General features: G+C 49.6%; 8 protein-coding genes across 8 annotated transcripts; 4 read left to right on the top strand and 4 right to left on the bottom strand.

Moving 5' to 3' along the window:
• Window positions 1-864: 864 nt before the first annotated feature.
• VC83_00933 (uncharacterized protein) lies at window positions 865-4,091 on the top strand (the record flags this gene model as incomplete). Its single annotated transcript, XM_024464619.1, has 6 exons — window positions 865-996; window positions 1,559-1,678; window positions 1,724-1,750; window positions 1,831-1,979; window positions 2,639-3,109; window positions 3,231-4,091. 6 exons carry the CDS (start codon window positions 865-867, stop codon window positions 3,865-3,867), a joined length of 1,536 nt encoding a protein of 511 aa, XP_024327547.1. The 3' UTR covers window positions 3,868-4,091.
• Window positions 4,092-7,561: 3,470 nt separating this feature from the next.
• TRM9 (tRNA methyltransferase, has a role in tRNA modification) lies at window positions 7,562-8,818 on the bottom strand. Its single transcript, XM_024464618.1, has one exon. It carries the CDS (start codon window positions 8,705-8,707, stop codon window positions 7,988-7,990), a length of 720 nt encoding a protein of 239 aa, XP_024327548.1. The 5' UTR covers window positions 8,708-8,818; the 3' UTR covers window positions 7,562-7,987.
• Window positions 8,819-9,021: 203 nt separating this feature from the next.
• Window positions 9,022-11,508, top strand: VC83_00930 (uncharacterized protein). The gene is made up of 5 exons (XM_024464617.1): window positions 9,022-9,640; window positions 9,741-10,153; window positions 10,206-10,368; window positions 10,419-10,550; window positions 10,613-11,508. The coding sequence occupies exons 2-5, from the start codon at window positions 9,812-9,814 to the stop codon at window positions 11,266-11,268; spliced, it is 1,293 nt and encodes a 430-aa protein (XP_024327546.1). The 5' UTR covers window positions 9,022-9,640; window positions 9,741-9,811; the 3' UTR covers window positions 11,269-11,508.
• Window positions 11,509-11,783: 275 nt separating this feature from the next.
• Window positions 11,784-15,114, top strand: VC83_00929 (uncharacterized protein). The gene is made up of 2 exons (XM_024464616.1): window positions 11,784-13,919; window positions 13,968-15,114. The coding sequence occupies exons 1-2, from the start codon at window positions 12,159-12,161 to the stop codon at window positions 14,901-14,903; spliced, it is 2,697 nt and encodes an 898-aa protein (XP_024327834.1). The 5' UTR covers window positions 11,784-12,158; the 3' UTR covers window positions 14,904-15,114.
• Window positions 15,115-16,647, bottom strand: RPT6 (protease regulatory subunit 8 (SUG1 protein) (CIM3 protein) (TAT-binding protein TBY1)). The gene is made up of 3 exons (XM_024464615.1): window positions 16,401-16,647; window positions 16,231-16,350; window positions 15,115-16,172 (listed from the first exon to the last, which is right to left on the bottom strand). The coding sequence occupies exons 1-3, from the start codon at window positions 16,513-16,515 to the stop codon at window positions 15,238-15,240; spliced, it is 1,170 nt and encodes a 389-aa protein (XP_024327833.1). The 5' UTR covers window positions 16,516-16,647; the 3' UTR covers window positions 15,115-15,237.
• A 378-nt stretch (window positions 16,648-17,025) lies between these two features.
• VC83_00927 (uncharacterized protein) lies at window positions 17,026-24,365 on the top strand. Its single transcript, XM_024464614.1, has 4 exons — window positions 17,026-17,580; window positions 17,674-19,565; window positions 19,616-20,440; window positions 20,489-24,365. Exons 1-4 carry the CDS (start codon window positions 17,337-17,339, stop codon window positions 20,915-20,917), a joined length of 3,390 nt encoding a protein of 1,129 aa, XP_024327836.1. The 5' UTR covers window positions 17,026-17,336; the 3' UTR covers window positions 20,918-24,365.
• Window positions 21,255-22,328, bottom strand: URA3 (orotidine 5'-phosphate decarboxylase; the record flags this gene model as incomplete). The annotated part of the gene is made up of 1 exon (XM_024464613.1): window positions 21,255-22,328. One exon carries the CDS (start codon window positions 22,326-22,328, stop codon window positions 21,255-21,257), a length of 1,074 nt encoding a protein of 357 aa, XP_024327835.1.
• VC83_00925 (uncharacterized protein) lies at window positions 22,700-24,115 on the bottom strand (the record flags this gene model as incomplete). The annotated part of the gene is made up of 1 exon (XM_024464612.1): window positions 22,700-24,115. One exon carries the CDS (start codon window positions 24,113-24,115, stop codon window positions 22,700-22,702), a length of 1,416 nt encoding a protein of 471 aa, XP_024327838.1.
• Window positions 24,366-24,845: the final 480 nt, after the last annotated feature.

The following is a 24,845-nucleotide window of genomic DNA, read 5'->3' as shown; positions in this document are numbered from 1 at the left end:
CCCCCCCCACGCTAAATGGCCATTGGGTATCGTCGAGAAGCCTCAATGCGAGCCGAATCGGGATATTCATAAATTATCCTGTCTTTTCATCTGATCTTTGGGATGCTTGATCGCTCCCATGGTTTGTGCCTTCGACCCCTCCTGTTGCCTCATCTTACCACACACAGTACAGTACTAGTACTATAATAAAATGCCAATTCTCACCCCTCCTTTACAACAGCTAGCTCTTTGAGTACATTCGCAGGCAAGTACCTCCAACAGGCCACTCATCCACGACCAGTTTGAGAAGGCGCCTTGGCTTTGCTCGGGTCGTGCGCAGTCCGGACGTTCTGCTATTCTTACGCGGAATGGGCATCGTCGTCTTGTCTCTGATGTTGCCGTTGGCTTGAGCTTTTTGTCGTCATCAACATGAGGCCATCATTCCACCCAGGTCTCTAAGCCTCCAATACGGAGGTAAGGTTTGCGTACCATGCTGGCCCTTGTCGCATCGCCCACATACACCGCTCAAACATGGGCTCGATCTGAGACGTCCCTCATTTTAGCCTCCTTCTCCGTTCGGGGCAGGTTGCAGGCGCCATAGGTCACAATCCGTTGTGGATTTCTCCATGGAACAAGCTGAGCTGCAACATCCATTTCTAGACCGCCCAGACAAACTCGTGCGGCATGAATCCCTTCAGCAATGTTCCGGGGGCTTATGTATGGGGCTGGCGGTGGGGTTGATATCCTATACCGTTTTCCCCCTTTGTGCAACTCGCCGACACGACGCAAACGCCGCAAGAAAGCTAGGCCAACCACATTACAATACGTTCGAATTGTCTATGAATTGTCATTACGACCGACAACAATCCAGCCTCCCGTGTCACAATGCCCTTCTTCGACATGCAGGAATCCATTCGGAACGTCTTCCGTGCGACATTTGATAGCGGGTCTATACCCTCGTCCACCATGGTGAAGTACCCTATGCACCCTGTCCAAGTCCGAGCGCTGATTGGATTCGTCTGATTTTATACCTCACCAAGAACCGCTCTCTATGCTATCAATGCATTGTTGGCCGCCAATATTTATAGCTTGAAACCATTCTGGTCGAGGAAAAGGTGCCTTTCGAGGCCCATAACACGGCTACTAGAGAGTCTCGGACGTCGGCCGGCGGCTTAGAGGTGGCATCAATCAAACTTGGATTGTCGACTATCGTCTTAGAAAATCTTTCGAGGTATCATTGAAGCCGCACACCGCCAAATGTAATATCCCGTCGCATCAAATTCCAGATCAAGCAAACTTTTAATAGAGTCATGCGTAATTGGAGGCGTTGATCATCTCTGGCCGGCTTTGCAAACGGTTGCCTTGCTTGGCGTGGGTTCCTGCTTGAAAAAGGCTCCCAACTTGACATGGAGCCATATTGAGGCGGGTCATATCGTGGCATCGGAACCTGTTCCTCGGATTTCCGGGGCTCTTGGAATTTGCCCTGTCGGTAGCTGAGTACTGCAAGTCATGGATCCAAAGCGGACTCGCGCCTCGCGGCCCACGGAGAGGCACGCGCATTTAATGCAAGTCAATGCAGGCAATTCAGATCTTGCCTGGATTGAAGGCCCCTGACCTTGCCTACCTTGCAGGCCAGACCGCCAGTTCTCTCGTCAAGCGCCCAAAGTGGAATCCTAAAGCCCCAAAACTCGTGCCTGGGGTAAGCTATTTCACCCGAACAATTCTATTGTACTGTATTATACAGTGTCAAAATACGAATGCTCCACCATGCGTACGTACTGATACTACAAGATCGCTGACACTACCATACACTACCATGCTAGAGTGCAGTAACGCGATATATCCATCTAGGAATACGCACAGACGCTCGCCGCTTTCCCCGATCTTAAAGGAGACACTCATAAGGTAGCAGCTGTTGTCGTGGGAGAGCATCCGTATTCCTTAGAAGGAGATTTTATTCTCCGAGCCCTGTTGCAACTACCACCAAGGGCCCCTGGAGGGTTCGTCCCAACCATTTTCAGCCACCACTTCGTGAGCCCTATGCGTTGCCGAGGGCTTTCTGCCACCAAAAATACAAGGTAGCTGGGGTACAACGCCTGCACAGCTGGCCATTTTTGGAGTATAGAAGGACTTGTTCATGCACGAATTCGTGGCATGATGCTCCGTAAGTCACCACTCTACCCTTTCCCCTGCCCCTCCATATCTGATCAGCGCTACTCTATATGCACCGTGCATCTTCCCGGACATCTTCCCTCAGACCCATTGTGATCCATGTTGCCGCCGCCTGAGATCGTGGATTTCGATCTACCTTCTGATGCTACCAGTGGAGGTCCTCTTTTACTTCCTGTCTCATCTTATTGGTCCAGCATTACTTCTTGACACTGCCAATCATGCTATCAGCAGATTAACCTAGGCGAGCTCCCCCAGCGTCCTGGGAGCTTGCTAACATAAAGCCATAGCCTCCTTCAAGTACTAGAGAACTGCCGTTGATTTTATCCCCCTCTACCCCAACCTGTCATTCTATTCTTCCAGAGATAGGAACCCTGACCAAGCCGGTTTTGTCATCTACTGCCGTTACCCAGGTTTAGCACGACTCATCAAGCTTTGGCCTCCAATCGTCTCCACGGCGCCGTCGATAAGAGAGCAGGCTGAATTATAGCAACATTTCCGGATACGGGTATTCAGAAGACGTGGCAGGAACGTCAGCCGTGACGGCTCTCGCCATCAGAACCGTCAAGGTGGATATCTCCCACCTTCTCAGGGCCTCGGACTCGAATGAGCCCCCTCCTCCAACTAGGCCGGCGACCACGAGCCCAGCTTCTCTGCCAGCAATAACAACGGTTGAAAGCGTCCCTCCATATCCAACAGCACAAACCGGTGGCACTGGAGGGAAGCGCTGCATGCCTGCACATCCGTCAGAGATGCCAGCCAAGAAGCAAAGCAAGTGGTCGCCGGAAGAAGACGCACTGATTATTGACGTGAGAGGACGTGGCATGAAATGGGAAGATATCTCCAAGTGTTTACCAGGGCGAAGTGCTATAAGTTGCAGGTTGCACTATCAAAATTACCTCGAGAGGAGAAGTGAGTGGGATGAGGAACGGAAAAATAAGTTGGCGAGACTTTATGAGAGGTATGTACATGACCTCCACATTCCTGAGACTTGCCAGATTGTCATAATTGTGATCCTGGGATACAAACTATGAGCTCCAACATCCCCCCCCCCAGCACACAGCTGATTACTTTACGTGTAGGTTTAAACCAGAAATGTGGGCTAAGGTTGCCGAAGAGATGGGCGTTCCATGGCGGGCAGCGGAGGCCATGCATTGGCAGCTTGGAGAGGCCGACATGGCACGTCGCGCCGGCGTCGTCCCATTCTCACTTTCAAGCGCCCCTGTCGATACTCCCGCCCATGGGCGCGCGAGGCCGCTATCATCACGCGGCCACTCGCACTCACAGTCGCTCTCGTCCCCAACTGCATCTACGATAGGCAGCTCAGTACCCTCTTCCCGATACTATCGTGAGGGACCCGCTACACGTTCTATAGCTGCGCGGCGGCAGAGCATGGCGAGAAGTGGGTTGCCCACTTCCCCATCAGATGGGTACATATATGGCGGAATCGGGATGGGACAGGGCATGGGGATGCCAATGACCGGAGGGCCGCCTATGCTACCCAGCGTAGCAGAAATGACAACTGGAATGAGCCCATACAGCACACCAGCGTACTCAGTATCAGCATCCATGGCCGGCGGACAACCACGCTCGAGCCCGGGCTCTACTTTGCCCTCCATAGGCTACGCTTTACCTCCAAATTTACCACCGATGCCAGAAGGAAAGAGTCGCAGCCCTGACTCCGGCCATGGGGGGACTAGAAGACGGCAGGACCGATAGACACGGACGAACGCAAAACAATTCACTAATACAGCTAAGCGCACTACATTGAAGGGTTGCGATATCACGCCGCTGTGTGTGACTACGATTGAAAAAAGGGATGCATGGGTTGGTTTGGCGCAAAATGCATAGCGTGGCCTGGGGAAACGAATAGAGGATGACTTCACGACAACTTTGGATGGACTTTGGCAGGGTTAGCAATTCGAATATAAACTTGACTAGGCTATATTCATATTCATAAATACATATTCATGAATATTGATGAATATTTGAATATAGATGGCTCTAGCTAAATTAGGTAAGGTAATTTCTATATTAGGAATAGTATGTAGATAAGGCTAGATAAGATAAGATAAGATAAAAAAGTGGAAATATATAATGTTAGCTTATACAGTCATAATCCGTTAAGTCGATAGCTCGGGTCCCGTAAATACCATCGAGATAGCGTAAATATCGAGATATCAAACGTATTTTGGTAGTGGACAGGGGGGTTGAGGCCAGCAAAACGTATCGACTTAACGTGAATCGAGTATCGACTTAACGCGTCATGACTGTACAGTCCACTCTCGCCAAGACGATGTCGGATTACAGTCAAACCCTTGTTAAGACGATGGCATCCGTAGCAAGCATTTCCATCGTCTTATCGTATATATCGTTATATAGAGTAATATTATGTAAGCCACCTATCTAACGTAACCTGCTGCTGTGACTGTGCTCGAATAGCCTCAATGGCTGTTTGCAGCCGCTCTAGTGCCCGTATATGCCCCGTAGTAAGAGCATCCTGGCCTTCAGAATACTCAATCAGTATCTGGAGGGCATCCTGGGCCTCCTTTGCCATAGGCGCAGGCTGCTCAGGCTGCTCCTCCTCTTCGTCATCATTTTGAGAGTTCTGATGCCCAAGTTGCCCCTCTATTATCTCCTCAAGTAGTTCTTCATCAGTAGTCTGTCCTTCCACCGCTCTAGCCTCTTCCACAGGGTTTAGAAAGTTCGAAATAGCCATTGAGTCTGTAATTGATGCTGTAGTTATCGCTTGGTTGTAGAGTTCTTGTATTCCAGTAGGCATCGTTATTGTTGGAAGGCTAATTGGATTTGAAACAAGTGTAGATTTCTGGAAGCAGTTGTATATCGTAGTGTTTGAAACTTCTGTATTCCAAGCACGAATAATCCAGCGAAGAGCGAGTCGAAGATTCATAAGTTTCTGTGGATCTTGATTTGAATCGATAGTGTCGATTATAAACTGAAGCCAATGTTGTCGATAATAAGCTTTAACATTTTGAATAATTCCTTGATCAAGAGGCTGGAAACGACTGGTACTGTTAGCTGGAAGCCAACAAATGCGGATATTAGGGGGAGGAGGGTTAAGCTCAGCCCCTGTATAGTGTGCTGAAAAGCCGTCCATTGTTAAGAGTATTTGCCGAGTAGTTCCAATATGCTGATAAAAGGCTTGAAGCCATTCGCTCATAAGTATTCCAGTCATCCAAGCCTTTGATTCGTTGTAGTGCTCGAGGTGCTTTTGCATGGCCAATTGCCCAAACAGGGAGTCGGTCTGTTCCAGTAGCGTTGACGCAGAAAACCAGGGAGATCCGAGTCTTATTCTTCTTCACACCAGATTGGAGTTGCGATGACAGGCCTCGTGATGGCATCATCTTCCAGAAGAGTCCAGTTTCATCCATATTGTATATATCCTCTTCTTGAAACTCCCCTGCTATTGTCCGTAGTGCCCTCATTTCTTCCTCAACGTTTTCCGGAACTGATGCCGCCTCTCCAAACCGCTGTCGTGATTGTATATGATGCCGCTTTTTGAATTTTTCGAGCCAGCCAGTAGAAAACGATGGGCACTCTTGGCCAGCATATTCTGGCAGTCGTTTCCAGATCTGCTGTGCCTTCTGCTGTAGTATATCGCCAGTTGTAAACCCTCCTTTTTCTTCAATCCGATTCTGCCACTCCCAAAGGATATTCTCTAGCTTTGTGTCATACTGACATTCGTTGCACTCAGTTTGCTATCAAACTCAAGAGCAAACTTGGAAATCTCCTCCTCAAACCTACAAGTCACTATACATATTTTGGCTTATCACACCAACAACAAGAGCAATACTACTCAACGATTGCTACAACCATCTATGATTCATTACACGTCATCGCTCCTTAGTTACTGGGCCGATATTACCACATAGCATATCTCTACAACCCTCTATGATTCATTACATGACATCACTCACACTACCACATGACATATCTCTACCAACTAGAGGCCTAGGAGCATGAACGATAGCTCTAAAAGCTCCTACGAACCTCTATGATTCATTACATGTCATCGCTCTTTAGTTACCCACAAGATTGGTTAAGTTATGACATAATTTGTCTATGACATAATTTGTCTATGACATAATTTGTCTATGACATAATTTGTCTATGACATAATTTGTCTATAGGGGTACTCTGACCTTGGACCTCCTTTTACTTCCTATAGGCTATGAACCTAAGAGATGGTTCTATGGGATTCTCTTACGTCGACTACAGTTACCAAGCCTGGTAATCATGGAAAGTCTTGGAAAATGAGAGAACTACACTCCTTTAGCATAAATAGGATTGCCCTTTCCTTAAGAAAGGGCAAGCAGACAATACAGTAAATCGACTATCACATACTTCCACGTCTTTTCCAAGCTTCCAAGCATTCATCTTGTTACTCCTTGTTTCTGAAAAGTCAGTGAGGTGTTAACCTCTGACTTACCCCTGAGTTCCCAGACTCAACATTTGTTGCAACTTGTCTGAACCACTTCACTACATCACACACCTGATTGCTGCGTTGTGGAATAGTCTAAGCTACGACCCTTTGGCTCTTTTTCCTAAGACAGTGTGTTGTCTTAGTAAATTCATCCCTTCCTTGGGTGGCTAGATTCTCACATCTGGTGCACCCACCATTACATTATATAGGTGGATTACATAATACTTGGCATTTCAATATAATGATATTTTCACTTTTACGATATTTACACATGTCATCAATTGTATCGACTTAACAGAGTTGACTGTATGATATTCTAGAAAGTCAACCTTATATTTTTTTAAAGGTCTTCTTATTAATGAACTTAACCCTATTATTAAAAATAAGGAAAGGACTGTTACTATTAAATGTACACAGCCTAAAACAACAACAAGAAGATGATGATAATGATAATTCATTAGCTGATTTTGAGAAATTATTATATTCTCAAAATATAGATGAAGATTTTGAAACACAGATGTCTCTTTATTTTCAAGAGCCTATTTCTAATTATAAGGTAAGTTATAGATATAGAAATATTAGTATACTACTTCTTTAATAATCTTATTAAAGAAGTAGTATACTAATATTTCTATAGGTTAATCCTTTAGACTATTAGAAAATAAACTAATATTGATTTCCTATACTAGCTATAATAGCTAGAAGATATTTACAAATTCCTGCTACTAGTGCTCCTATAGAGAGTTCTTTTAGTATAGGGAGACTTATTATTTCAAAAACTAGGAATAGGCTTTCTAAAGAGTTTTTTAAAGTTATAGCGTGTTTAAAGAGTTTTTTTATAAAGGAAGAAGAAGAGGAAGACTTTAAGGAATAATTTATAGCGAAATTAGTAGTTTAAATAGCTCTTAGCTTATGTAGTATATTATACTTTCTTATTATTACTTCTTTTTATCCATCTTCTGGCAAGATCAGACTTTTTATTTTATTTTTTACTTCTATTTCTTTTTTGTCTATTTACCACACTTGACAATAATGTATTACTAGATTATCGTTATTTCATAGAATGACTCAATATAGAGCCATGTTCCTTCAAACCCAGCCCTAAAACTGTTGGCAGCATCCATACCATCCCAGTGCCCGATGAGTTTCGAGCAAGAGGCACCCAATGCCTGCTGTACGAATGTAGCCTTGGCTTGGCACACATTTGACGCACATTCCTGTGCAAACTGTTCCATACCGAGGGTGACGCAGCACAGGTGACGCCTTGGACACGTGGCGGTCGCCTTGTCCAACACTATAGTATAATGTGATACGAATTATATAGCATAGGGCTATACCCGATGACTCAATGCGGGGCAGCATCTCTCGTGGAGGCTTCTTTTCCACATAACATTCTCAGGTAGGTGCGCTGTTTGGCGTCGCAATTGCCCACCAGTTGTCCTTCTCATAACCAGATTTAACGACCTGTCCCCCAGCCGAACGGATGTTTTCCTCAAGCTCTCCCGACTTATATAAGTGGTAATACCTCTGGTAAGTCGTTTCTTTGGGCTTGGAAACTTCTCCATCTGGAAGCTGCTGCTTCCCCGTCTTCATCACCCAAGGCACCATAACATCCTGTTCGTGACCTTCATCCCAACCTCTCCTACTCGTCTTCTGCTCCAGTGCCCAGACGTAGATTAGTGCCTGGCCCCCATCCCTTAAGCACTCCAAGATTGCGCCAATGGCCGCTGTCCGCCTCTCGGGGGTCGATAGGTGGTGAACTACCGCGATGCTAATCGCAAAGTCAAAGCGCCCGGCGCCCGCACCACCTCCATGTGGCAAGGAAAGGTTATCTGCCACGACGGCAGAATGTGGCTGGTGCTGGGCCGCGATATTGGCTAGGTTGGTCGAGCGATCGCTGGCAACTATGAAGACGTCTTGGTTGACGGTCAGGTATTTGCCGTTGCCGCATCCGACGTCCAGTCCGACGGACCCAGCCTCGAGACCGAGCAGAAATTCATTGACGATGGGCCACGGCTTGTAGCGAGTTTGCGAGAAGTGGCTTGCGATTTGCTCATACACATCGTGAACATGCTGCTCTTCATAGGCCTTGGGTTTGAGGGTTGGCTCCGCCATTACGGTTTGGAAAAGGCTGACGTTATATCAAGGTAGCAGCGTGGTGAGACATGGCACACTCGCTGTTGTATATAAAAGCACTTTGTGAGATGGTGTCTCTGTGGTTTGGTGGGGGAGTTTGTGTTTTCAAATTCCGCGTTCGTGATATGTGAGCGCAATCGCTCCGTCGTTTAGCACGTGACTTTCTCCAATTGAGCGATAAGTACTGCAGGACGAATGTGACACCGCCTGCTGGATAGAGTTTAGTGGGCGACTCGACCGCGTAAAAGTTTTGGTGGGAAGCTGTGTAGGGAAACGTCGGTTCAAACATTGGAGGGGCCGTCGCCACGACTTTTCTGCGAGCGCTTCACCGTTGAGCGTCCTGTATCGCCTCAATAATTTGCTGAGCGTTTGGGCATCGTGAGGAGTCTATCGCTTCGTTATTCTGGAGCGACGCGCCTGATCCGACCACCGAAAAACTCACGGGGCGCATGTACTCGCATGTACTCGCTCCTTCCGTCTACTCGAAACGATAATCGCAGAATCTTCGAAGAAAGCCTCGAACCGAGAACATTTCTCATATTTCACCTGCAATATATGCTATATACTACTATACGTATATACAAACGGTCCCCGAAAGACCGAACTTTGCCTGTCTCGATGTTTATTGAAGCACTTTGCGCTGGAAGAATCAATCGCTGGTGTCCTAACCTCCTCCAAATATTCAATAAAGGCTCAGGCGATCGCCAGAGACTGTATTGAGCGAGCTAGTGCAAAGGCTGCTCGTTAGTGCTTTGTTACTGCATTGAGCGTTGCTATTGTTCGCCTATCGAATTCTATTGTCGGTGGGGAGATTCTTATTGTCGCTAGATAGCTCCATTGGCGACTGGCATTTTCATTGTTGGTTAAAGATCAAGAGGATAAAGATCACGAGCAATAATATGAACTAAAGAGGTGCGTATATATATGGGATCCTCTTATAGACTCGCTGCAGTCGTTTTTTCCTTTCCGACTTTCTCAAATTTCAAACTTCCGTCCGCTCATACAATATCAGTTTCTCAAATTCCAACAAAAACAAGACGATTTTGAACCACAACAAAATCCTTCCCCCAAAAATACATTGCCATGGCTACAGTAGCCATTCAGCAGCCCACCCTTCCTCGGTCCCCAATGATCCGAAAGCGGACCTTTTCGTCGTCCAGCGACGGGATGCACTACGGGCCAAGAGTAAGCAAACAACCCAAAACTGCCCGCCGGCAATCCAGCCCGCAGCGCAGCCCGCAACGCAAACGGATGCAGCCGGTCCCTGAAGAGAAGAAGAAGCTCGACTCTGCCTTTGTGGGAGGTGCAAAGGTGGACTTGGCATATGGCTTCGTTCCACCAACTGCCAGTTACCATGATCAACACTCAGCGGCGAAGGAAGCTCAAGCTGGGCTTGAGAAGAAATGTGCCGAGCGGCAGGCAATGGTAAATATCCCGGTCGGTGAGGACTCTGAATATGTTTCTGACACAAGATCAGGCGGCGACAGTGTCCGACGAGTGGATGGAAAGGATCTCTATGAAGCAGCCTGGGCTCGATAACATCAAGATGTCCAGATGTTATCGCCACAGCTTGCTGCAGGCCCTGCTACATATCCCGAAGCTTGTGAATTGGCTATTGGGGTTTCACAAACTCGGCGAATGTAGGTTCACCACATATGCCTTGTCTAGTTCTAGGTCTAATCTACTACAGGCTGCAGTCAGCGCCCAGCGGTTTGCCTCGCGTGCAAGTTGAGAGATCTTGCTACCATTTATTGGGCCCAAAGCTCTTCACGCCAAGAGATCTATACGCTCCTAAAGGACATAGATCGCACTCTGGCTATTCGTAAGTGCAGGTCCAGAGTTGACTACCTTTCTTTATTTGTAGGGCTAACATAGTTCCTTCAGGCGGCTGGGCAACAGACAACCCGGAGGAATATGGTGACCCCGATGACCAGTTTACGGCAATGCTCGAGATGATGTCGGAGGACATGGGGGCGATGGGCCACACTAGGTTCCAAGCCATCCATAGTACTCTGCTCACCTCTAGTATCCGTTGTTCCTCGTGTGGTCATACCACCAATCCTCACCATTCCGCCGAACGGACTCTCTCGGTGCCTCTCGAATCCGCCCTCAGTGGGTCTAGCCTCGAGGTCTTTGTTGCCGCTTTCCTTCGCGACAAGATCTCAGGCTACAGATGCGAGGGATGCCAGAAGTCCGTCAACGTGACCCGAGATGTCAAAATCGCATCGCCAGCAGACGTGATCTCGGTTCAGCTCAAGAGGGCGGGATGGAATGGGACTGTCAAGACCAAGGTTGGGATCACGCGGGTGCTCGACCTGACGAAGCACGCCGTGGATGGCTCTACCCAACTCCGATACGAGCTGGTCTCGACGGTGTCTCATCAGGGGAATAGCCGGTTCGGGCACTATATCGCCCACGCTGTTGGTCCTGATGGGAAGTGGACGGAGTTTAACGACGAGTGTACCCGCAAAGTGAGTTCGAAGGCTGTGCTTATGCCGGCAGGCTTCAAACCCGTTTTATTATACTACAAGCGGGTGTAGGATTTTGAACTCGTTCAGTTTTGATGATGGCCGGCGTTCTGTTTACGGTGTTTAGGGGTGGCTTGGTTGTTTGATAGATTATGGTGGTTTTGTTTTGGGCCTTTCGATGGAATCGGCCATTCATGTACATATGGGAGACGCTATTAGGAAGCGCGGTCTGTGGAGGCATAGCGACGGAGTTTCATCGAGTTACGAATATCAAAATCGAGGCCTAGTCAACGTACCTGGCCCATCTGATAGATAATATCATCTTCAAGTATCAATTATCAGACTATGTCGGGTATTAAATTTCCATTGCCCACTATTCCTGCCTCAGGTATCCATCCTGCACCAACAAAACGATGGCGCGGCAATGAAGTCATCGAGCACGGTCCAGCCACCAGTTGTCCAGCGTTATCTTGTGCCTAGCCCACTATTGGACTTTCTAGTCCCTATGATGTACATTTGCACCCTTTCCCACCCTTTCCCACCCAGTATTATGTGGTCATGGTACCGACGGGGTACCTGGCAGACCACACTAGTGCAGCCGCACAACCTCCCACCTGCATGTCCAATCCATCGCGCTCTTCACTCCATCAAGTTTTACAAGTATCTTATTGCCTCCCTCCCATTTATCCATTACAAATCGCCATTCGAGGCGTTTAATCCCCCGACGCACAACCTCCATCACTCTATTATTTCCCCGACACATCGTAACGTATTTCTGGCCCCTACTTGCCTTTCACTGGGGGCCATCTACGGCACTGATTGTAACGGCGGCAAGAAATACGAGGGGGCCTGCGGTCAGCGCCGAATCCTAATGCAACACGCTCCTGAAAGCCCGATCCTTCGTCGCTCGCAAATTTATCGAGACTATCGAATATTCGAACTTTGGCAATAACACGAAAACCATGAAGGCGGCGGCACGACCGCCCCCGCGGTCGACTCGGTCCCATTCTCATAGACCGAAGACCCCCTCGTCAGCCGGAGGCAGTCCGTTGACCCAGGCTATCAGAGCACCTTCATCAGCGGCACCACCTACAATACCTGCGTCTTTCTCTCCGATACGCACGCCAGGGGGCAAAGAACAGGCGCGGCCCTCAAGCCCAAATTATTTTGGGCTTGTCGTTGATCCTGGCAACAATACAAGAGATTCCGGCAGTGGCCCCAAAGATAATCGCAGCCCAACTGCTTCTTCGGTACAATGTTATATCGAGCAAACGCCCAGGAATATTTCAATAGAAAACCGTGCAAATTTTGACGCTTTCCGGAAACAGAGCGAAGCCAACCAGTCGTTCAGCTTGGGCCATGGCAACCTATCCCATTTTGCCTCGGCGCCTGTCCTCCCAGCTCATGCCCATGGATACAAGAGTGCAGCTGGCCACGACAGGAATACCGAGGCGAAAAGGACGAACAGCGCAGTCACTACCATCAGTAATTCGTGGTTGTCACCCGCGCGTCACTCCAACACCTTTCCGACTGAGGCATCGCCAATTCTTGGCCTCCCAATGCAGGAGTTGCCTATGACTGCGGAGTTATCTCAACCGCTAGCACCGGTTCGAGAACATATGCTCTCTCAACTAGGTGATAGGCACCCGCGGTTGTCTCTACCTGATGATAGACCCAGCCCGTCCACGCCACATACAAGCCAACAAACCGATATCCCGCGGGCGGAGACGCTACCGCCAGTGTTACAAGATGGCCCTTCATTTATTTCTGCTCCCGACCTAAGGGACTTTTTGAAAACCCAGAGTTCTTTAGATTACTTACTTTTAGACCTTCGAGTTGCCCCACAGTATTCTCAATCAAGGATTCGCAACGCCCTCAATCTTTGCATTCCCACAACATTATTGAAGAGGCCGTCGTTCAATTTGGCGAAGCTCACCGATACATTCAAGGTTCCGGAGGAGAAGGCTCAGTTCTCAAGGTGGAGTGAATGCAGGTATATTATCGTTTACGATTCTCACTCTGCAGAGAAGAAAGACGCAGTTGCACCTCTGAACACCATCAAGAAGTTCACAAATGAAGGTTGGAATGGGAAGGCATATATACTAAAGGGTGGATACAAGGCATTTTCTGCAATCCAGAGCGACGCCATTGACCAGAAGCCAACGAACGATACTCAAAATGCGACGAATCTTTCGTTGGGCTCCCTATTTCCTAACGCTGCTGATGTCGCTGGCGGCTGCGCAATGCCCCAGACGAAAAGTGTCGCAAACCCTTTTTTCAGCAACATTCGACAGAACATGGACCTCGTTGGTGGCGTGGGTCAAATCGATATCAGGCGTCCGGACGATGCAGATCAATTGGCCGATGACTTCCTCCCTACGTGGCTGCGAAGCGCTACTGACAAGGAAGACCACGGCAAGACAGTGTCAGATAAGTTCTTACATATAGAACAAATCGAGCAATCTAGAATGCAAAACGCCTTGTCGTCTCGAGTTTCTTATGGAACGCCCACAGCCAGATCTGACAATGACGTTCAAATCGCCGGATTTGAAAAAGGGGGGAAAAACCGATACAACAACATCTGGCCTTTCGAGCATTCCCGAGTCAGACTACAAGGGAGAGCTGAAGGCGTCTGCGATTATGTAAATGCGACTCATATCAAGCCTTTATGGAGCAATAAGCGATATATTGCATCCCAGGGTCCTCTACCTGCTACCTTTGAGGTGCGTTCGCCTCTCATCATTGTTAACGCGTATACTAATTTTTGATAGGATTTCTGGAGCGTTATCTGGGATCAAGATGTACGAGTTATTGTCATGCTGACAGCAGAATCAGAGGGCGGGCAAGTTAAGTGCCATCCGTATTGGTCTGCTCAAGAATATGGCAGATTCAAAATAACCTCGTCAGCCGAGAAGAGGGTCCCTCTAGAACCCATTAAGCATTTCCGACCTATAAGGAAGGAGTCCTTTGGGAGGCGCCGTGCGAACACTGTGGTCGAATCAGCAATCCCAGAGGCCAGCCCTGGTGACAATCCAGATGTCGTTGTTCGAACCATTACACTGTCCTGTTCGACACAACCCCACGCGCCCGCCAGGCAGATCATGCAGCTACAGTATAGTTCTTGGCCAGATTTCGGGACCACAGCCCGGCCCAGCCAGCTTCTCGGAATAATCGAGCTGTCTAACTCGCTGCAACATGGGGCATTACCACCAGCCGTCGCGTCGCAAATAAACTTGGAGGAACCAGAGCCAGACCAGTCTTTGCCACCGATCCTAGTTCACTGTAGCGCAGGATGTGGTCGGACTGGGACATTCTGCACCGTGGATTCGGTCATCGACATACTCAAACGTCAACGAAAAGAGAATCTAAGTGGCGTCACGCCGATGGATATCTCGACCGAGGAGGAAACAGACTATTTAACAACAAAACACGCATCCAAGGATATGGAGAACGATTGGCTCTTCAATCCAAACATAGACCTTATAGAGCGCACTGTAGCCGACCTTCGAAAGCAGCGAATCAGCATGGTTCAGAGCTTACGGCAGTATGTCCTTTGCTACGAGGCTGTTCTGGAGTGGATTGTTCAGCAGTATCAGGCACCGAAGAGGGAACGAAGCGGGAGCGAATCATTGGCATCGGATGACAGACGGGGTTGGATTTGCATGTGCGGGACGGTTGGGGGGCACTACGACATAGATGATTTGTGAATATGCATCCTTCTCTTGGTTTGATTCATTGGAGGCGTGTTTTGGACAAGTGGTATCACTTTGGATATCCTTGCCGCTGGTTGGCATCGCGATGGCGTCAGGCATTGCTAATGAACTTAATGTGTTGGGCGATTGATTTGCATGGGTAGCAGGCGGGGAATGATTAGACTGGAAAGCATAGGCAAATTGGAATAGAGATACATTTGTCTAAAAATTCAATTGTCTCCAATCACCATCAGTGATGGTGGTGATATTATTTCGGGTTCTATTGTATTGTACACAAGCGCATCCTCATTGTTCCTATCCGTAGCAAAATTGCGCCAACCTCCCTAGCTCACTTCCATAACTTGCCCAAACTAACCTCTTTATCATCGTGCTTGTTCAAGACCTTCGCTGTGGCGAGATCAAAGTCCTCTTGTGTGACGTGCACTCGCCTCTCTCGTAACGCGAACATACCGGCCTCCGTGCATACACCCTTGAGCTCAGCTCCTGAGCACCCGTTCATCTTCTCGGCGATCTTGGTCAGGTTGATGCCTCTCGTCAGGTTCATCTTGCGGCTGTGGATGCGGAGAATATCTGCTCTGGCCTCGACGGTTGGCGGCGGGAATTCAATCTTCCTATCGATACGTCCTGGTCGTAATAATGCTGGGTCCAGGATATCAAGCCTATTTGTCGCCATAATGACCTTAATATTCTTTGTCGGCTCGAAACCATCAAGTTGGTTGAGAAGCTCCAACATCGTGCGCTGCACTTCCGAATCACCGCCAGACGAGCCCTCGACACGAGACGATCCAATTGAATCAATTTCATCCATGAAGATGATAGATGGAGCATGCTCACGCGCCATGACGAACAACTCACGGACCATCCGGGAACCCTCTCCGATGTATTTTTGGACCAACTCGGATCCGGACACCCTGATGAACTTGCAGTCTGTGTGGTGGGCAACAGCTCTCGCGAGGAGAGTTTTCCCCGTTCCAGGAGGGCCGTAGAGCAACACACCCTTTGGCTGTGCTATCCCCAACGATTCAAACAGTTCCGGATGCTTGAGTCCCAATTCGATAACTTCCTTAATCTCCTTAATCTGTTGATCCAACCCTCCAATCATATCGTATGTGCTGTCGGGCACCTTCTCGACCATCATAAGCGACACAAGAGGGTCGACGGATGACGGAAGCATCTTCTCCAGTTTGTATGAGTCTGAGAGGAGGGTGACGCGCTTCCCAACGGTAAGCTTGGCAATGTCGACGTTATCGGAGATGTCCACAACTGAGTTCAAGTTAGTCTCTGGCGCCTGTGTCATATTCGCTTCCCAAGGCCAACAAACCGTATTTCCCTTCTGGATGAACCTTCACTAAAACCTTCTTGGTGCCCATCACCTTCACGACTTCTCCAACATATGAACCAGGCTGTTGTAGCAGCCCCAACTCCTCTCTCAGCAGACGAACTATGGGTGATTAGTATACACACTCTAGATCTGCTGCAGAGACCAAATACCTCTTGAATTGTAATCGTTTCGTTGCGCTTCAAGTCTCCGGAGGACCGCCTGGCCCTGGATGATCTCGAGCTTCATGCTCTCGATCTTGTTGTGAAAGAAGCTGTCGAGCGCCATCTTGAATGGCTTGGCGACGAATATATGGGTGTAGGAAGTTCGATATTATGCCAGTCAACAGAGAGTATTGGTGGCGATGATGGTTCGACTGGTTGTTGTGTTGACAACGTTGGGGTTCGATGTTTGATAAGGTAAGAAGGCAAGGTAAGCTTCAAGAAGTGCGTGAAGCCTTTGGGGCCTTGGGCACGGACCATGTGCTTGGCTCGCGTTTATACATACGTGGTGTACATTTTGTCTGTAACTTACACTCTGAACCCCAATGGGGGAAACCAATAGCTACAGTTCTCCTGCGCGCATGAAATATAACTATGAAGTACCACAGAACGCGGGACAAAAAGTTCTGTGAGAGTTGACGATCTCCGATTTCAAGGAGGCATATATGTGAGGACAACATTTGGTATAGTACTGTTTGGCGTATGGAGTACTTATCTATTGACCCTGGCAGCTTGTACCAAGCTAAAGCAGTCTTCGTCATTTCAAGGTAAACAGCATACATCTCCAATCTTCATGCTTCCTTCGTTATACAACAACAGGTTTATCGACACGCATACAGCGTACAGACCTGCACTGTAACAAACGCATCTTTGGTGCATTTCTCATTGCTCTATTTGCTTGTATATCCACACCTTGCTCTGCTTCAGGAACTGGAGCGGCCGAGGCTGTAGTTAGCAATTTCGACAATGATCCACAAGCCATATCCTTTATAAACCTCCTTTTCGTTGGTTTCATAATCTCGCAACTGAATTTCCAGGCGCTGTTTACTGTCAACAGTCGAGGCCACAGCTATACAGCGAAGGACCTAGATCCTAAAGGTCTTCGCTATGTCCTCCAAAGACTCTAGCAGCGGGAAGGCGAAAGCTTCAGAGGGAACCTCTCAAGCTCAAGAACAAGAGTCAGGTCCTTCACAAACACCAGTTGGCTCCAGCATCCCTACCGGCACTGAGGCTCGGCATCCTCTGCATCGGTCCCAGTCGATCACGAAGGAATCCGAAGATTTGCTTGGCTCAAGCGTCAGGTCTACTGATACAGTACGCCGCAGACCAGAAGCCAGCGCTACTGGATATGGTATGTTATGTTGCCCTTAAGAATCCCCAGGCCTTGTCACAGTCCGGAAACAAGCGTTGCAAGAAAGGCGGCAGGCTGACTCACGACTATTAGGATCGATATCAGGACCCTCGAACCCTAGTCCCTCGCATGGATCCGAACGAACAACCCCGCGAAAGGTTGACTCGGCGCGCTCTATACAATCTGCACAGTCTCCACTTCTAGGCCCAGAGCGTGGAAGATATCAACGAGGCCAGAAACCCGCAATGACACGTCGAGTCTCATCCACTCCACAAGGCCCGCATCGCGGCCAGGAATTTTCGGTCGACGATGATGCAAATGAAATCGAAGGGGACAAAGCACTTCGACATGCGGGTGTGGGAGGGTCCGTATCAGGGTTTGGGACAACCAAGTCATCGCTCAGAAGGCGTCCCATGGCTGTAGGGGCTGTTCCTCGAGAAGACTCGAACCGCGAGGACGAGCTACGCGCAACAGGATCTGGCTTTACTGGCCGTGCGGATGGAATTACGGAAGAGGGTTCTGGTTCTGACGAGAGTCAGGAGACGATACGTAAAAACGATGATATGGATCCGGATACAACCAACCCCGACGACGACGATGATGATAACGAGGATGGTGACATTAGCGACACCGAGAGCTTTACTTTGAAGGACAGGCAGGAAGCCATCAACGAGACGCATCCCTTTGGTATCCGTATATGGAAGCCTGCGCTCTACAAAAAGGATAGATCGGTTCAAAAAATAGCAGAGGGAGACATTCATTCCGCTCCTGGGGGGCTGGTAAGTAAGTGGCTTCTGCTTTTCAACGTCGCCTGGACTATATTGTTTGGATGGTGGCTAGCGCTTGCTGCACTAACTGGTGCACTTGTGTGCTTTGTATTTGGCGCCGCACCAGGCGCACTTGAGTATGGAAGAGTCCTTTGGGGGTTATCGGGCTACATATTCTACCCATTTGGCAAGTTCGTACGGCTGGAGCAAGACGAAGCATATGCAAACGAGGATGAGGGAGAAGGCAGAAGTGTCACGGAATATGAACGATGGCAATCCGGCGACCTTGAGGATGGAAGACTGTTCTTCGGACCTGATGGCGGGAATAGGTCAATAGTCGGACGCAGGCGAGGAAGTTTGGACTCTGTGGCTACCGAGACGGATAGTCTCCTTGGCAGAACGAGACGTGGAGGTGATAGAGACTCTTCGGTCCCTCGAACGAAGAGGAGACTCTTTGGTCGAGGCCAGTGGAATCTTGGCCGCGTAATCTTTTTCATCTTCTTTTACGGGTTGATTACGCCGCTGCTCTTTATTGTCTCTGGAATCTGCTGGATCATGGTCTTTTGGATTCCAATGGGCAAAGTAACTCTACTACTGATATATCACCTTCGCCGCCATCCTTTGGCACTCTCGTTTCAATCCGACAGTTCATACTCACGAGGTGGACCCAACTCATCCATACTCCTGTGCACATACCGTGCTGTGGGCCTCAAGTATTGGAAGTATACCGTTGACGGTACCAACATATTCTTCATCAATCTCATGGCCGTCGTCATGTTCGTCATACTCGACTACTGGGTGTTGCGCGACATGATGGAGCTTGACTTGGCTATCACTCAACCGGCCTTCCTCTTTGTGGGTGCGCTTCTATCCATCATCCCACTTGCATACTTTATTGGACAAGCCGTTGCATCCATTTCCGCGCAATCCTCTATGGGGCTGGGAGCGGCAATCAATGCCTTCTTCTCTACGCTGGTCGAGGTTTACTTGTACTGTGTTGCTTTAAACCAAGGCAAGGGGCAACTTGTCGAGGGCAGTATTATCGGTAGTATATTTGCTGGTATCCTGTTCCTTCCCGGGCTATCGATGTGCTTTGGGGCCATAAAACGGAAGACGCAAAGGTTCAATGCGAAATCCGCTGGTGTTACGTCTACAATGCTGCTGTTTGCAGTCATTGCTGCTTTTGGTCCCACCCTATTCTACCAAATATATGGAACTGTAAGTCCAATCCAAATTCGAAACGGCAAGTCAGCTAACAAGGCATCCAGCATGAACTCTCTTGCTTGTCATGCATCGACACCGAGAGTGAGGGTCCAAGCCGCGACTGTCGCCGCTGCTACTTTTCGCAAACTCCCTCCTTCGACGACCGATTCTACATCGAAGCGGTGCGGCCCTACTGTTGGTTTGCCGCCACACTTTTGTTTCTATCATATATCATCGGGCTATGGTTTACTCTCCGGACACATGCTGCAGTCATCTGGAACATCGAGGTCGACGAGAAAAAAATCCACGCCCAAGACGCAAGCCACCTTTTAGCTACTCAGCAGGCCGCCGACAGGGCTCTACGTAGCCACCAGCTAAACATTAGCCCAGGTACTGCCCGCAGTGCTGAGATCCGTGATTCTCCACTGTACAAGAAATTTGTGGGCCAGCCATTGAAACAAGGGGCAACGCCGACTGATTCGCCGGGGACAAATCACAATGGCCCTGTCACGACACCTCACATGGTACCACCTAGAGCCAGTCTCGACAATGCCGCGAGCCCACTTACGGAGGGTGCAACAGATCCAACCGTGGATACTGCCCTACATGCTACGGATGCTGGCAAGAAGGTCTCGTCTCACAAGCCATCACCTCTCCCTGTGGATGTAGAGGTAGCCGCCGTCGACGTGGCTGTAACAGGTGCTCACGATGCGCCCAACTGGAGTAGAACGAAGAGTTCGGTCATATTAATGAGTGCTACGATCTTATACGCCCTTATTGCCGAAATACTAGTCGATACTGTCGATGTTGTCTTGCAAGGATTCGCTGTTGATGAGAAATTCCTTGGCATAACGCTCTTCGCACTTGTTCCCAACACCACCGAGTTCCTTGTAAGTATACCACTACCCTGTCCTTCCACACAACTAATATATTTGTAGAACGCAATATCTTTTGCCATGAATGGCAATATTGCACTCTCCATGGAGATTGGTTCTGCATACGCGCTCCAAGTGTGTCTTTTGCAGATTCCCGCCCTCGTTCTATTCAGTGCTGTTACCGCTGCATATGTCGAAGGAGGTGATGCTGTTGAGAAGACCTTTAACCTCATATTCCCTCAGTGGGATATGGTTACAGTCATCTTGTGCGTCTTCCTGTTGAGTTACATGTACGGAGAAGGCAAGAGCAACTACTTCAAGGGATCGATTCTAATCCTCAGTTACTTTGTTGTCATTGTCGGCTTCTGGTTCTCCAGCATGGCCGATACGGACTCCATGGGCATGAGTAGATTCGATGTTATTAAGGACGGCGCCGTATTTGCGACGGTGGGAAGGGGGAAATCGGGTGTGGCGTTTCAGCGGCGCGCATAATTGGACCAAATGTCCCTCATTCATTTTTGTAGCAAAGATTTTTGTGTGGTTTAGGCTGGAGTTGGGAAGCGTTGCATATCCAGTACACAAACGGATCCTCTGGGACTGATTAATAATTCGGTTTTGTAAATTATTCATTTACCGTTGCAACTCATATAAATATCCCAACCGTTTTCTATCATCCCGTTTGAAACACTGTGCCCAACGCACAGTCCCGAATGCCCAAGCCATGGTGGAGAGCCGCGAGGCGGCACTTCTGAACGCAATCTACGCCATAATTCCAAAGACCAATATGCATCCATAGCAAATCTTCAAATAAAATCGTATCAGAGAGATTTCAGGCACCAATCCTAGCCGTATAAGCCTCCCACCCCTTCCTCCTGTATCGCTCCGCCTCCGTAACCGGATCCGCCGCCCCAATAATGCCCCTGCCGACAATAATGATATCCACGCTCTTCTCTCCGATCAGCTTTTGCGGGGTGTTATACTGCTGCCCAAGACCGTCACTGTTGGCACGCTGCTCCTCGCCCGAGGGCAATTGACAGCCAGGAGTCATGGTGATGAACTGGTCGTCTGCAGCTGTGTTTTGCGTCTCCTGTGCAATAAAGCCCATCACAAAGTCCTTGTTATTCCTTGCGATCTCTACACAAGCCTTTGCATATGCCTCGTCGAGCAGGTTCCCAGCGCTGGACATCTGGGCCAGGAGAAGCAGACCGCGATCGAGCGGCGCCTCCTCGATCTTAAAAAAGATAACGTCCTCTTCGCACTCTGGAATAGGCGCACGTGGCGAGTTGGCAGGTTCGTAAGACTGCGACACGGTAGTGATTGAGACAATGCTCGCCTTGCGACGTGCCTGAAGCGCCTTCAAATTCTTGATGTCCTCGTCATCCTTGCCCTCATCGTCCTCGGACAGGCTCTCTGGCCTGGGCGTGCCAACCGTAATATCCGTTTTGACCTCGTACTTCTTCTTCTCGCGCCAGGCGCTCGCCGCATCGGCCAGCGCAGACACAATCGCTGCGCCGGGCAGGATATGCGCATTCGTGATGTGCGCCCACTCGACCGCCTTCCCGGGCCCGTCGGTATACTGCTTCTGCACCGTCGATCCGATGTCGCTGAACTTCCTGTCCTCGAAGATGAGGAAGCCGTGCTTGGCGGCCAGCGCCGCCAGTTGTGCGCCGGTGCCGGTCTCGACGTCCGAGTCCCAATCGCTGACAATGTCGTAGTGCGTCTTGAGGACCACGATCGACGGGCCGATCGAGTTCGCTAGGCGCAGCAGGGTGCGCGCGCTTGAGACATCGGCGGAGAGACAGAGGTTGCTCTCCTTGACGACCATGAGACGGTACAGGTACGCGCTCAAGGGGTGAGCCGATTGCCGCTCCTCGTACGGGGTCTGGGCAATGCTTCGAGACATGGCCGGTAATTGGCAGTCGGGGACTGCGCTGTGCACGTCGGCGGGGTGTTCCAGTGCTCCGGGCTAGTCGTGGGATGTTGAGATGCGAGGGGTCGTTATAAAATCAAACTCTGCGGTTCGAGGTTCCCATGGGTTTGTTCTGGTATGGTGCTAGGGCGGTTTGGGGTCCAACCAGGTACGAAGACTAGCCGACGAATCACCACAACTTTTACGACTGAACAGTGTCTTATTATATATATTTCGAATGTGTGAAATTGCTACCCGGTTGCCGTTACTTGAGTAAAGGGAAATTCTATTTACAACGCCATACATCGCTTCCAATGGCTCATGATTACAACAGCTAGTATCATTGCCCCGCACGTCTAGCCCACCTAATACCCACTATCCCAGAGATCGTCTTTGTCCTTCACCATCTCCATAACACGAGATTTCGGCTCCATCTTCTTCATCGCCTTGCGATCTTCCCGCGTGATCAGTCGTGGTGTGATTGGCACCAGAGGAGTGAACGGTTGGTAGGGGCTATATGGTGTTGCTCCAGCAGACCACGGAGTTCTTAACCCTGGCGACAGCGGCGTAGTCCGTTCCAGGACCGTTGTCTTGGTAGAATATGAGAATGACGGTGAAGAAAGTCCGGGAGGTGGGTCAAACGCTCTGAAGGGAAGCTGTCGTGTAGATGAGGTTGCCGACGAAGGGTTCACGGAAACGGGACCGGGGATCGTCAAGTTCAAAGGACGGTTCGTAGCAACCGGCCTGTTGTTAGGTGGTGGCCCCATTGAAGCTGAAGCGAGGTTTTCTGCAATTGATCGTGCCGGCGAGATGGGTGACGGATCTGCAGTTTGCACGCTGGAGTTGTTACGGGAATGGTACTGATAGGGCATTTGACCTTCAGGAACCGGAGGTGGAGGTGGAAGCTGGTGGTGGCGAGGGCTAAGTGGCTCCTCATCCGACGCATATGTTGCGGGGAAGGTTGCAGAGAGAGGCGTGGCCATTGGAGAGCTGATCTTCATTCCACGGATGCCCTTACGCTTCGGCGATTTGAGGGACGAGATCAAGGACGCTGCGCGCGAGTGTGTTTTCTCGGTGCTGCTCAGATTGGCCGGCTTGAGCTTCTCCAGGAGCTTGCTGGAGGCAGTGCTTTGCCTCTGAGGCGAGGCAGATGGAAGAGGGGTTGGGGCAGGCATATCTGCTATGTTGAGTCCGGCTGCTTTAGCTTCCTCCTGTTCCATAACATGCGCGTATAGGTCCTCGAGTCCGCGATTTAAAAGCTCGCGATCTGCTTGTATAATTCGCGAATCGACTCCTGGGTTGGTCCCGGGCGAGGCGGGAGAGCAGTTTTGAGAGGGGAAGACGTAGGGATTCTGGGTCTTCTCGGCAGCTGGCCGCGCAGCGGTGCGAAAGGCTGTGGCGGCCGAAGTGAGCGAGATTGGAGATGGATAATATGCGGCGGGGTTTATAACGTGTCCAACTAGCATCTCAACATCATTCTGTGCTGCGAGTTCTCTTGCTTTGCGAAGTCGGCGTCCGCGTCGAACGAAGAATAGGGCGAGAAGGATGGTGACCACCACGAATACGTATGCGCCAACGATTCCACCTATTTCAGCAGGAAGGAAGGACTTGTCGCGAAGTGCTCTAGCTGATAAGAGAGGGCCGTCTTCTGGAGATGGCGCTGTGTCCCAGTCGATATCCAGCGGATTGCCTCGAGCATTTATAACGTTCTCGACGACTTGTGGAGCCTTGCGGGCGATTCGTGTAACAAGAGCTGGGAGACCGGTGAAAGCTTCCCGCATGGCTATTCTCACTCCTATGAAGCGATAGTCGAGTGGAGAGAGATCATCGGCACCTGAAGGGCGAACGTCTCAAGGCGAGAAGCTATTCATGGGATGTGAACGTGATGAAGTGCGACGGATCAGATGTGGGCGCAAGGGGGCGACAGGTGCTGGACTGGAGATACAGCATACATAGCAGCCTTCAGCGACATGATAGGCTGGACGGGATGCAAGGCGGGACGCAAGGTGACAGGAAGCTGTGCACCTGGGAATCGAGGGAGGGGCAGCCTTTGGGTAGAGAGGGACGGCAGGTGTCGAATCGAAGACCCTACCAAAGTACTGCAAGGAGACGCATTAATTATATCAATCTGGTAGCGCATGTGAGCGACGACGATATGGAGATGTTTAGTGGACGAGAAGTTGACGTCCCGCAGTTGATGTGGGCAATGGGAGAGGACCCTGGCATGTTTGGATGTTTGGATAGCTGGTGTCCAATAGTTCTGAGCTGTTAAGCGCTGATGTGAATCTGTGTGTGCCTGGGCTAAAGTAGGTGGTGGTGATTGGTGGGGCCTGGTCGTGGTACTGGCCGCGGTCCTGACCGCGAATTGGGGCCTTGTTAGACACCTCATTCGACAGTCCTGTATGTAGTTAGTGTAGAAAATTTGACCAGGAACCCTGTCTAAACCCTGTACAAACCCTGCTCGCTGTGAACCCCACTATTTCCTAAATAGGAAGTAAGACTGTCAGCGTC

The sequence above is a fragment of the Pseudogymnoascus destructans genome (genome assembly GCF_001641265.1).
Source record: "Pseudogymnoascus destructans isolate 20631-21 unplaced genomic scaffold scaffold_2, whole genome shotgun sequence".
Classification (NCBI taxonomy): Eukaryota; Fungi; Ascomycota; class Leotiomycetes; order Thelebolales; family Thelebolaceae; genus Pseudogymnoascus; species Pseudogymnoascus destructans.
This window is presented reverse-complemented; position numbering and strand designations above follow the sequence as displayed.

Bases quoted from the DNA above. Each gene is read 5' to 3' on its own strand.
- VC83_00930 (XM_024464617.1), top strand. From the start codon at position 9,812: ATGGCTACAGTAGCCATTCAGCAGCCCACCCTTCCTCGGTCCCCAATG. The intron at 10,369-10,418 runs GTAGGTTCACCA...AATCTACTACAG, and splicing joins GTTTCACAAACTCGGCGAAT to GCTGCAGTCAGCGCCCAGCG. The intron at 10,551-10,612 runs GTAAGTGCAGGT...TAGTTCCTTCAG, and splicing joins AGATCGCACTCTGGCTATTC to GCGGCTGGGCAACAGACAAC.
- RPT6 (XM_024464615.1), bottom strand. From the start codon at position 16,515: ATGGCGCTCGACAGCTTCTTTCACAACAAGATCGAGAGCATGAAGCTC. The intron at 16,351-16,400 runs GTATTTGGTCTC...AATCACCCATAG, and splicing joins AAACGATTACAATTCAAGAG to TTCGTCTGCTGAGAGAGGAG. The intron at 16,173-16,230 runs GTTTGTTGGCCT...ACTTGAACTCAG, and splicing joins TCATCCAGAAGGGAAATACG to TTGTGGACATCTCCGATAAC.
- VC83_00929 (XM_024464616.1), top strand. From the start codon at position 12,159: ATGAAGGCGGCGGCACGACCGCCCCCGCGGTCGACTCGGTCCCATTCT. The intron at 13,920-13,967 runs GTGCGTTCGCCT...AATTTTTGATAG, and splicing joins CTCTACCTGCTACCTTTGAG to GATTTCTGGAGCGTTATCTG.
- TRM9 (XM_024464618.1), bottom strand. From the start codon at position 8,707: ATGGCGGAGCCAACCCTCAAACCCAAGGCCTATGAAGAGCAGCATGTT.
- VC83_00927 (XM_024464614.1), top strand. From the start codon at position 17,337: ATGTCCTCCAAAGACTCTAGCAGCGGGAAGGCGAAAGCTTCAGAGGGA. The intron at 17,581-17,673 runs GTATGTTATGTT...CACGACTATTAG, and splicing joins AGCCAGCGCTACTGGATATG to GATCGATATCAGGACCCTCG. The intron at 20,441-20,488 runs GTAAGTATACCA...ATATATTTGTAG, and splicing joins CCAACACCACCGAGTTCCTT to AACGCAATATCTTTTGCCAT.